The sequence below is a fragment of the Gavia stellata genome, chromosome 6, assembly GCF_030936135.1.
Source record: "Gavia stellata isolate bGavSte3 chromosome 6, bGavSte3.hap2, whole genome shotgun sequence".
Classification (NCBI taxonomy): domain Eukaryota; kingdom Metazoa; phylum Chordata; class Aves; order Gaviiformes; family Gaviidae; genus Gavia; species Gavia stellata.
In genome coordinates, this window is record NC_082599.1 from 40914542 (window position 1) to 40927363 (window position 12822).

Sequence of the window (12822 nt, forward strand, 5' to 3'; positions counted from 1 at the left end):
CCAGGGAACACAATGAATGACCCATAAACTATATATTTGCAGCATCAAGTGGTATAAAAAGTGCTCAATGAATTATTGTCATTTTTCCCAGTCCTGAAAATGAATCGTCCAAGAATTATATAGTTTTGATTTTGACAATGTCACAAAAACACAAGGAGCTCATTAATTGCTTTTGCTGGTAGCATGAAATCATAGTTTTAAAATACAGTGTGGTCTCTGTGCATTGGGGCTTTCACCACATAAAATCTGTTGGAAGGAAGGAATGAGTTTTCATTTCTATCAAGAAATCAAGAGATAGCCTGTGTAAGGTGATGATGAATATTTAATGCACTTTGATACGGCAGAGCTTTCACAAACTTAAAAGAGTAGAATGTAAAAGTATCCTATACTTTTATTTAGTGCAGCTATAGCAATTTCTTTTTCATTTCTTATATTATTGAGCGGTAGAACTAATACGCTTGTGCACTGAACAAATTGTGAAGAACTAGTTGACTGAATGTAGTAAGAGGGAACCGAAAACTAAAGGGCAAAGTTACTTAGAGGGAAGCAGGTAGAAGAATGACTTTACATCTGGGAGGGTCCAGTGAACAAGATATATCCAGGTAAGAAAGCAGAACAGGCTGGTTTGCAGGTATTTTCTTGAGAAATTGTATTTTAGATGCTATTTAAGAAAATCAGCAGAGCAAGGAAACTTGAAGAAGGAGTTAGCATCATACAGTGCAGACTGCTGAGCATGCCTCAGAAAACTTTATTAGGAATAAAGTACTAGTCTGTATACTTCAGGGCATAACACTTTTTCATTTCTTAAAATGTGTTTTGATGTATGGTTTTGGCTGATACTTAATTTTAAAATTCCCTAGTGGAAAGTGATGTCTTGAGAAAAATTGATGTGAAGTTTTTTACAGTTTTTAGACCAATCCTTTAGTTTATGAAATTTCAGATGTAATGGATAGCATGATTTAGTTTATCACTAGTTCGTCTGTAATTCTTTAATGTGTGTCACTGCAAATTGAAAGAATGAAGTGAATTTATTGCAACCTTAAAGAAAGTTGAAGCCAGGAAAAAAAATCAATTGCTAATTTAACAGATAAATAACTTATAATATTCTTGTTTGATTTTTACCTGCCTCTTGGTATTAATTTTTGTTTTGCATGAATTTGAAATTACAATTTAAGACAAGTAATATTGTGAAGATAAAACATCTTATTCTACACAGTATTTCAAGTAATATTGTGAAGATAAAACATCTTATTTTACACAGTATTTCTTCTTAAAGTTGGAAAGAAAAGTTACTTATTAAAATTTAACCAGAATTCCTAGGATACGCAGCATCTGTAAAATATCAATCAGATCTGTCCTCCTGCATATGACCATACCATGTGCTGTCTTGTATTCTCCATGTTCTTTGAGCAAAGAATGTGCAGTTTTGTATCTATGAGACTGTATGCCCATTCTAGTAGCTCCAGTCCTTTCTGGGATCAGAGGTGTTCCTCTGATCTCTAAGCAACAAAAATGTAATTTAGAATATCCATTAAAATCAAGGCCACTTTATGAAATACAGTTCCTAAAAGTTTTTAACTTGTCTGACTTAGGTTTAGAGAATGGATTAATAGATTTCTTACAGAAAGCAGGGTGGGTCTGTGATTATTTGATAAAGAAATCTAATGCCTATCACAGCCAGGAATATCTTGTCATCATCAGTAGCAGCTGTCTTGCAATGTACATGCGCAAAGACAGCTTCTTCCATAATAACAAAATTGTTAATTATATTTGTGCCTATAATAACATCACCGAGATCTCTACACTGCCCAGCTCCTAACCTGGGAGCCTGTTGGGAGACTTATATCGCATGTGATTTTTACATATGCATCCATACACCACCTAATGCTTTATCCCTGCCCCCTTTTTAAACTGATTATCACATCCTTAAAGAGGCTACACCAGCTCTTTAGCCTATTTAGCTATGTCTGGCTGAATTGTTTCAGCCCCAGCTGCCGTATTTCTATTATAATATCCTGTATCTAGCATTACACCAGTCCCTCACATTTGGTTGCCCAAACTTCTGACATTACTGACTCAGCAATTCATTGTATCATCAGGAACAACACCTAGTTGATCCAGCTTATTATTCTTAGAAATAAATTTCCAATTATGTTTACTTTTCTTTCTAGTGTTTGTATCTGCTCCTTTTCTCTCTGCCTCGCTTTTCATTTATCTTCTTTTACTAATGGACTTATACTGACTTAATCATATCATTGGATCACCTCTACAAGAATGCATACTGTATTGTGAAACTACACCACACTGCAGCGCTTTATCTGTTTTTCTGTACTCCCTTCATAATAAAGACATAGATATTGTTACTAGCTCCTTTGCATCTTACTCAGCCTGTAAAAATTTTCAGCACTCCAAACTAAAGGATTTTCTGCCTGTTTCTACCATTAACCACCAAAATGCATCCTTTCCTCCTCCTGTTTCCCCATCTCTCCTCCCTCACACTGGACTTCTGTAAATTGCCATAAAAGCTCAACAACTTGTTTGTCTTGTTTATAAACCAATTCCTTTGCCACTCTGAGGAGTCTGTCTGCTTTCTTTCAAGCACTACAAAGACAGATGTCCCTTTAGAGTAATAATCAAGCTCTTTAATAGTTTTTTCGATAAACAATTTGTAAATGTGTATATTATATACCTCAGATCAATACCACATGACATACAATCTAGCAATGATTTTTCCCACTGATAATCAGCAAGCACACTTCTGCACAGACAAACCCAGACCTGTGTCTGTAAGCATTTCTTCAATTTTGCTCCTGGTCTTTCTATTCCCAAGCCAGTCTCTAATTGCAGACAAACTCCATGGTGTCAGAACATTCTGATAAACAATTTCATACCGTATTTGACCTTCTCAAGCAACATAAGAAAATAGATTTTCAGCTTGAATGTAACTTTTTTTTTAACCTGAATTTCTGCTTTACAGTGTGGTTTTTTTCTGTCTTTTTTAAACATCTTATTCCCTAGAATATGATACATCTCTAAATGTTGTTGTTTACAATCTCATTCCACTACACATGGTCCCCCATTAGTAATTGCTTTTATTTATATTAGGTCTCCGAAATCAATTGCGTTCTATATAGTTGCTAACTGATCATTTGAGTCTAGTTTTCATCCTGATTAATAGTTTCTCATTATTTCCTGAGCATGCCTGCCTACATGTGTTCATCTGTTTCCTTTTTTTCTTAGACTATAAACTTAATTTGGCTTGGGCATTCTTTTCCTTGGTACCCTGACCACATAGCATCAGATGTGGTTCTACCCTGTCCCATGACTGTGACCGCTAGTGACACAAAAAATGGAAATTAATAATCATATGAATACTACTGTATAGTAATCATGGAGTCTTGTAGTCAAAAGCTTTTCTATATCTATCAAGCAGAAAACTCATTTTCTGTGAAGATCCTGTTTATTTTTCGTGTTACATTTTAATGTAACAAGTCACTCCTCATTGCACATAATTTCTGTCCTCCCTAGCTCTGATGCATGCCTTGGTGTTTGGCAATGTGACTGCCATAATTCAGAGGATGTACTCCAGATGGTCCCTTTATCACACAAGAACCAAGGATCTGAAGGACTTTATACGGGTCCATCACCTGCCACAGCAGCTAAAGCAAAGGATGCTTGAATATTTCCAAACCACGTGGTCTGTCAATAATGGAATTGATTCCAATGAGGTAACCAAACAAGGGTGTTTGTGTGTTTGATGGTTTTGACTATGGACTTAGAGTCGGGCAGTAATTTTCCATTTGTGATGCTGTGTTTGGTGTTAAGTTGTTACATATAAACAAGAAAATTCCTAGAAATAAAGCTGGGTTATACCAGGAAGAGGGTATGCTATTGAAAGAACTGGTTTAGAACATCATAACATGTATTAAAAATTCAAAGTCCTCCATAATTCTGAAATGCTGAAGAGGCATTCATCAGAAGCCTTTTGGATGATGCTAGCAGAAACACCCCAGTGAGCAGTTTTGCCTTTCACCAAACAAAAATTCTACTGGGTTTTTTAGGTGTTTTTTAAAGGAAGGAATTCTTTACTGCCCTTTCCTCCCTCCTTCATTCTCTTTTATTCTTTGCATTACTGTAAACAAGTGGTTTGAACTGAATTTTTATGTTATTCATTTCACTATATTTTTAAATATTGCAGAATGTAACATGAGAGTGAACTCAAAAGACAGATTTCTGGTTGTGTCTTTGCTTGCTTGTTTTAAATGACTTATCCAGGTTATGTATTACTATACTCCAAGAGGAATAATGGTTTCTCTCTGCTGGCGTGTTATTTGAATGAACCATTCCCTTCAGAGTTCTTGTTATATATGTCAGTATAAAACTCAGTGGCCTCTAAAGATAATGTGGAAATAAGCGGAAAAATTTGGGTTTGAGAACATTTTTTTCCTGATAAATACTTTTCGTGGTGTGCACGGCACAAAGAATGGGATTTTCAACAGCATCCTAGCAACGGAAGGAGCCTAGTAAGATTTACAAAGGTACAAAAACCGCTTAGATGTCAAAGCTTTCCTAGATTTGGTTAAGGATCACCTTCCTCTTCTGTATCTTTAGTCACACTGAAAGTGAGTGACTGCTGTATTATAATAGCAGCCTCTGGAGAGACCATCAATACTTCATGATTTGCCTCCCACCCACAAACTGCCTTGTCTAAGCTCACTTGGTCAAGTGGCTGATTGCATTGATCAGATGCCAGATCTCCTCAAACCACAGAGAAAACTATGCTTGCGGGCTTGCAGCTTGCGCAGTCCAGAGCTCTGCCCGTAGGCCGGCAGTATACTTTGCGTCAATGGCACAGACATTTGAAACCACTTACTTAAACATTTTTTTAAAAGCTCCACCTGAAATTTTTGATGATTTAAGCAGTTATATGTCATTTTCAGAAGACTGTCTCTGAGCAGAAAGATGTTTCTCTCAGTTTCGCCATCCTGCAGCAGATCTTCTGTAAAACATGTATGGATACCATTAAATGTTGGGCAGGCTACATTGGGAATTTGCCTAAAATTAAGACCAAGGAAAATGGGAAAACCTTATAGTCTTTTAGTTTCCATAGGTTCTTCCACTGACCATGCACCGTGTCTCCATTCCTTTCACAACTCCCCTTCAGTGTCCAATTGCATCATTAAGAAAAAAGAAGAAAAAAAAAAAGCCCCACCAAAAAACCCTTTAGAGGTTTACTACACAAAGAGTTTTTGAGTTATTCCTTTTCCAGTGGTTTTACCTTAGAAGAAGCAATATAGCCTACCAATGAATTTTATACAAGCATTTTAAAGAAAATTTAAACTAAGTTCATTTTGGCTCTGTTTTCAGTGTATATGTCACTGTATACAGTGGTATATACCTGAACAGCCTATTGTGTTCTAACAGCTGAGAAGAACTGGGACAAGGTTAAATTGTGCATTAGAGGAAATTCCTACACACAGTGTTGTTGACTTTTTTTCCTTGTTTTTCTATAAAGGCACATTTTTATTCATGTTTTTCCTGGAATTTATCAGTGTTTATCAGCATAAAGATTTATCAAGACATAGCACACATGTCTTATCAAGGGGATAAGAAAAATCAAAGGGAAATTTTTGCATCAGTATGACATGTGCAGCACTACTAAATCAAATCACTTCTGCAAAAGAGGAAACAAATTATTTTACACTTTTTCTCTTTTTTGTCCCTTTTTCTCTTTATTGGACAGCTTTTAAAAGACTTCCCAGATGAGCTGCGTTCAGACATCACCATGCACTTGAACAAGGAGATTTTGCAGCTCTCCCTTTTTGAGTGTGCCAGCCGTGGTTGCCTCAGGTCTCTGTCTCTGCATATCAAAACCTCCTTCTGTGCTCCTGGGGAATACCTCCTCCGGCAGGGAGATGCCCTACAAGCGATCTACTTTGTGTGCTCAGGTTCCATGGAAGTCCTGAAGGACAGCACGGTGCTGGCGATTCTCGGTATGCTCTTAACCATAGCTTCAAAGAGAAAGAATGGTCCTTCAATGTAGGAGGACCATCACTACTAACTGTTGACTTAGCGTGTCCTAGTAGTCTGATGAGGAAGAATTTGTTCAGTTTTAATCTGCTATTCATACCTATGGACGTCCTTAATTTTTTTAGTTTAAACTTACTTTTTTTTTGCCCTAAGTAGCTTTCAATTGCTAGAGCGATAGCTGTGCAATATTTCACTTGTATCCTGATTTTCTTATACTTATTCTCCCTCATTTGCATGTAAGGACCTACTTGCTAGCTTTTGATACAATTTGCTGCTTTCAGCTAAATTTTATGATAGTATTGACACCTCAAAGGACATTGGTTATTAGTTCCTAAACTCTTCATGAAAACTAGTGGCCAGGCAGTGCTCCCACTAATGCTCCCAAATGAAAGAAAGCAATGTGAGCCTGCTCTCACTCTGATGAATGCATATGAACACCTCTTGCAGGACAGCTATGTGATGAAAAACAAGCGCTGTTGGCTCTGGTCCCTGAAGAGTTACTTCTTCAAGCTAATTGATGCTGCCAGCAGTCATCTGAGTATATTGGAACAGAGAAAGGCCAGAAGTTCTGTTCTAATAAATTTCGTTTAGTAGTTGTTTGCTAGATGACTGCTTTGACTTATCTAGGGTTAAGCATCTCTATCTGTAAATTTCAGTGACTGGCCTCAATCTAATGCCTACTAAGGAGATTCCCTTTATCTTCAGATGAAGGATGATTAGCCTTGCTGAGTTAATGTTTATAAAGTGTTTTGATAAAGTAAAATATAAAATTTTACTCTAAATGTAAAGAATTATTTTATTACTATGTTAATACCTCTTTAGATTTAAACATATTCTTCTTTCTAATAACTTTTAGTATTCTTATAAAGCAGAGTTGAAAAGAACATTTCCTTTTTTACTTCCTGTTTTGTGGGATTGAACTGGACTGTTGATAATGCAAGCTTCTGGTCTTCTGTAATTGAATTTCCTTTATTTTACTAGCATGCATTTGATTTGTCTTTTTTTAGAATATAAATGTGATACATGTCCTATTTGTTTCATAACTCTCTAATTCCATTAGATTGACAGTCCACATCACTCCATCACTCATTTGTAATTAGGAAGTTTTAGAATGCCTCGATTTTATTGGATCACATAGATCAAAGCTATAAAATCTGGCTTAGAAAAAACATAAGCTTAAATGTAGCAAAAGGTCAAAAGCTGCCCCCGTTGGAACTATGATTTCATTAATGATTCCACTTTCAGGCACTTCTGAAAATGTTAATGAAAGCGTCATTGTGTAATGGTGACAATGAAAACAATAAGAAAGAGATTAGTGGATTTCCGAGAGAAGTTAATGAAATTGCAATGCAAAACATAAAGATAATATGATGAAATAATGTTTCGCTAGCGTGAATGGAAGCTTCATCATTTAAACCTAATTAACACCAGCAGAAGGTGAATGCATCAAACCTGTAGGTCCCTATGAGAAACTGTTACTGATGTGATGTAAATCCCAGGCAGCAGTTTTTTCCCTGACAATGCTGGGTTACTTACAGTTCCCAGACCACTATTTTATAATTCTGTCATGATTCTAATTCTAGTGGATTAGTTTTTGTTTACTGAACCATTCTCACTAACAAGCAATACAGCAACAATACAATGAAATGCTCTGATTAAATAGAGCTGTTTGGTTCCTCTTGAGACTATTACTTGATATCTAATAATGACAGTTAGGAAATTTTTTATAGGAAAATATTTTTTAATGTAAGTTATGTACTGTTTGAGCATACACCTTAGATTTGTTAAAAAGTATTAGCCATAAGTGATTTAAAAGATATCCATGAAGAGAAGAAATTTATAACTTTGACTGCATGTCCCAGATATATTAACAAACAGATGTGTCTGCATAAACTTTTATGAATAAGTTTGTTCTCCAAGGAAAAAGAAAGAAAGAAAAAGCTACTGAGAATAACTTACATGATTCTGTTTATGTAACAAATGTTGGTATTCAAGGTAGAATCATTTTACTGCTGCAGTAATTCTATGTGAAACTTCAGCTTACTACCTTACTGCCTTTGCTACATGATTTTCATTTGAAAAGAAACATACATTAACATCACCAGATCAATTGTATGTTATTTCATCAAACACTGTAACTACAATCAAATACAATTCTAACATTTTTTCCAAATTATTTATGCATTATTGGTACTAATACTGTTTGTATGCCTAAAAAGTTTCCAATTAAGCTGTTTAAAGATCAGTTTTGGTATATTTGAAATATTTTTTCCCCTGTCTGTATTTACACAGCCAGCAATAGATTAACATTGCCAGCCCTCTGCTTAACATAATCAAAAAAATCTAAAGAATTGCTGATATTTACAGTAAAAAGTAAAAGTTAATTATTGCTTAGCTGTTCAGTACATTTGGTTATGTAGGCATCAAATCATGTGATGAGCAATGACAAATGTTATTGTCATTTATCAGATTTACCTTTCCCAAATTGACCTAAGCTAGTACTAGTTCTCATTTATACTAATTGCAATTTTTAAGAGACCCTGAAGTAACATTAATGTATGTATATTCCTAGCATAAAAGAAAACTCCTCCCTATGCTCGGTTTATGATAAGCACTTTTGAGAAAGCTGTACAAGCTCCCTGTAAAGAGAAAAAATTACCAGTAGTATTTTAAAATATAAAAATTATCTTAAACAGCTTCAGGGATGGTTGGTTGCTTAGTTTAACCTACTTACTCTTCAAGTACACCATTTCCTGTGTAATATGCAGTTGGAATCACATGCTGGGTGGATTTTCAGGTTTTACAGAACAATGTAAGATTGGAAGGGACCTCTGGAAGCCACCCAACCTAAACCTGCTTAAAGCAGGGCCAAATTAGCTCAGCTTGCACAGGGTGATGTCCAAGGATGGCGATTCCACAGCATCTCTGGGCAGCTTGTCCCACCATTTGACCAGCCTCATGGTGACTTTCATTTCCTGATTTCTAATCACAATTTCTTTTGTTACAACTTGTGCCCAGTACATTTTGTTGCACTGTACACCCTGAAGAGGAGTTTAGTTCTGTGTTCTCTAGAAGAGAAAATTCCATTAGGCTGTTGAAGACAGCAATAAAACCTTTTCTTCTTAAGGCAGAATAATACCTGTTTTTTTCACCCTTTCCTTGTACATTATGTTCTCCAGTCCCTGATCATCTTGGTGGCCTCTTCTGCACTCAGTCTAGCATGTCAATATTCTGTCTTGAACTGGGAAGCCCAAAACTGGACATGGTACTCCAGACGTGGTCTGACAAGTGACATATAGGGGGGAAGAGTCACTTCCTGGCTCTTGCTGGCTGCACTCTTGCTAATGGTGCCCGGGGTGTTCTTGGCCTTCTTTGCTGCAAGGGCACATGTTGGCTCATGTTCAGCTTGTTGTCCACAAGGATCCCTGGGCCCTTTCCTGAAGAACTGCTTTCCATCTGGTCGGTCCCCAGCCCATATTGCTGCAGGGAGGTTTTCCATCCCAGGTGCAGGACTTGGTATTAGTTTTTGTTGAAATTCATGAGGTCCCTATCAGCCCTTTTCTCATTCATTGAGGTTCCTCTCAGCCCTTTTCTCATTCATTGAGGTTCCCCTGAATAGCAGCTTTGCCCTTCAGCATGTCAACCACTCCCCCCAATTTGGTATTGCCCATAAACGTGCCAAGAGTGCACTCCATCACATTGTCCAAGTCTTTAACAAAGACAATCTGCATTAACTTTTAGGAAGACCTCTGGTGCAATGATTGCTCTTTGGACTTAATACCTCAGGTGAGATGTTTATGGAAGCTTTTCATTATAAAATTTTTGTGCTCTTCAATATATGGTCAGTTGTGGTTTTTAACACATCCATTATTCTAAGGCAGTCTTGCCCATAAATGACAATATAACGGCTTAAGAATTCATTCTTTTTTCTTGACAGAAGTGCCATTGAGCTACACATCTATTAATAGCCTCTCCAACTAAGATACATCATGAGGCGTAGCTATGCAGTCACAGATTGCAAATGTTTTTCAATCGAAATTCTAAGTAAAAGGGTCATTTGAACTTAAAATCTATACTTAATTGTGTCATTGTTAAAATGCTATTTTAACACCTGTCTGCCATAACAAAAAAACCAAGCTGGAAACATAACGTTCACTTTTTGAAATACAAAATCGCACCTGCTATTAATTACGAGTATAAATCCTAACTTTATACATATTTACTTGATTGCTCCCTTAAATCAGGTAGTTACATGTCTGGAAATTAGTCTTTGTACCTCCAATTAATTGCATATAAGATTGCACCTGCAAAAAACCAGACAGCTTTTAGACGAAGATCCTTTAAAATGTTATTAATTAAACAATGCGGCAGTAACAATGGGATTTAAGATTTAGCAATTATGTTAAACAGCTTCATGATTCAAAAAAGAAGTAAAGAATTAATGCTTTGAAGATTATTAATTTTGTATTTTCTTTTAGGTAAAGGAGATCTAATTGGAGCAAACCTATCCATTAGGGATCAAGTTATTAAAACAAATGCAGATGTTAAAGCTCTAACGTACTGTGACCTCCAATGCATTATCCTCAAAGGTCTCTTTGAAGTGCTCGACCTTTACCCAGAGTATGCTCACAAGTTTGTTGAAGACATACAGCATGATCTCACATACAATCTACGAGAAGGCCATGAAAGTGATGTAAGTATCTTTAAAGGTCTCTAGAGCTATTGTTGCCTTTAAGATGTTTCTCATACTTTAGCCAGTTCTCATAATTTTGTCACAGCAAAAAAATAATACACAGATTACATTAAAAGGACTGCTCATTCCATCTGTTTGATAATTCAGTCATTACCTACATGAATCGTTTATCAATTATCAGATCATAAAGAGCAAACATGTTCTCTGCTTCTAATTTTGCATAGAAAACATCATCTATGAGAGAACATTCCTCTTTAATATTTTGTCACTTTTAAACTTATGTTTAAAAATAATTCATTTTTTTCTAAAGCATATGTCCAAACAAAATTATTTAACTATACTTTTTCTAGAATTCATGTGCCAGCCTAATGAACATTCATTTCATAGATCACTGATTATCACTTCTTAGTTAAGAATATCATCACACACATTCAAAATGACAAATGGTTGTTTCTCATCTCACTGCAACTAAAATGTGTTTTTCCATTTAAATGAGCAATTTAATGTGAAATAACAACAAGAAATTCCAGATAAAGCACTGCTGAAAGACTTCAGTATAGACTTACCAAAGCACTTGCACTGATATAATGTAGCAAATATTTATATTAAGTTCTTAATCGTGAAAAGATTTTATGACAGCTCTCCTTTTCTGACTTAACCATGTGGGCGTATGAACAAAGGGATAGCCAAGCTTTGAGTTTAGCATTTAACAGTTCAGGTATTTGTCTTTGTATTGTGCTTCTCCTTACACACAGAGAGAAGTAACATTGGAAGCACATGACTGGGGACAAGGATACTATCAAGACAGGGGACAAATGTAATGCCAAGGAAGCATAAAGGGCAAAAAAGGTTATCTGTTTGGGCAGACAACACAAAGAGCTGCAGAGCCTAAAAACGCCACACTCTGTGTGGCTGTTATCCTCCACTTAGCATAGGCAGACACTCACTGTTATGAAGAGTGGCCTGTTGCTTGGCTGGCTTGTGAAGCAAAGTGTCAATGGATGCCCTGCACGCATGCCACTCCAGCACTACGGCTTCCCTGCTCATGCCCGCTCACATGTGTTTCTGTACTGAAGGGCACGGCGAGTTCTGCACTGCAGTAGCCACCCAGGGAGAGCGTTGCTGGCCTGAGGAACCTCTAGGCTGACAGAACTGCTCTAATGCATGCAAGAACAGTGGGCCAAAGTCCTTTTTCAGCTCAAACACTCAATGGATGTGATATATAGGTTGATTTTTCTATGTAAGCTTCTTACTAGGTGTACTTTGGCACAAGTGTTTCCACAGCGATGCTATTTAAACAATTGCAGTAGAAAGGTGTAAACATACAAAGGCAAACTTGTACAGAGGGAAATAATCAGGGCATCTCATTTGTGTGTCTCTTGAAATGTCCCCAAACTTCCTGCTGCTGAAGACAGCAGCTGAGAGAGTACACATCTGTTCTGAGAGCTTGAAGATTAGTTTGTATAACCAACACATTTTCCTTGGGGGAGGAATGCTTAATCTGAAAAGGAGTGTAACACCATGTAAAGGGTTTGAAGCTGATTGCATTCTCCTCTCTGGTTTTGTCACAGACCTTGATGAACCCCTGACAATGTATTCCTTCATGCTTTCTGTATGCTGACAAATCTGGGGACCACCGTATCAGTTGCATACACACTCAGCTTTTATAAAATCAGGGACAACTCTTCCCAATTAGAGTTGGCTAGGTGATGTATAGACGCTCTGCTGTCATCTGAGAGCAAGCCTACACCAGCCTTGAAGGTGATTGTGCAGACAGGAAAACCTCCTCACACTCACTGTGGAAGGTGGGATTTAAAGCAGTACAGGACATATCAAAGGATCTTTACTGCTTTAAAAAGGAAAATATTTGCAGAATTTTTGAATACAGACTGTATTTTCATGATATAACCCATTATCTTAAAGGAAAAAACCTCAGGATACTGACACTGAGTAGCATCCAGTGTCACAAGCCCATTTAGAGAACCCAAGACAGCCTATTGTTGTGTCACTTTCTCCTACATCCTTGGGTTAACTATATTCTGCTAGTACTTCCCTTGCAGCAGAACTAACCTCAGTCAGGTGCACCTCATTTCTGGTCC

At 36.8% G+C, this 12822-nt stretch overlaps 1 protein-coding gene across 1 annotated transcript in view; it reads left to right on the forward strand.

Annotated features, from left to right (window-relative positions):
* The window catches only part of KCNH8 (potassium voltage-gated channel subfamily H member 8), a 192883-nt gene that overhangs the window by 146918 nt on the left and 33143 nt on the right, over positions 1-12822 (forward strand). Inside the window, exons 9-11 of the mRNA XM_059818632.1 lie at positions 3529-3728; positions 5744-5993; positions 10509-10723. Coding sequence (XP_059674615.1) covers positions 3529-3728; positions 5744-5993; positions 10509-10723 — 665 coding nt within the window. The remainder of the gene's footprint in view (positions 1-3528; positions 3729-5743; positions 5994-10508; positions 10724-12822) is intronic.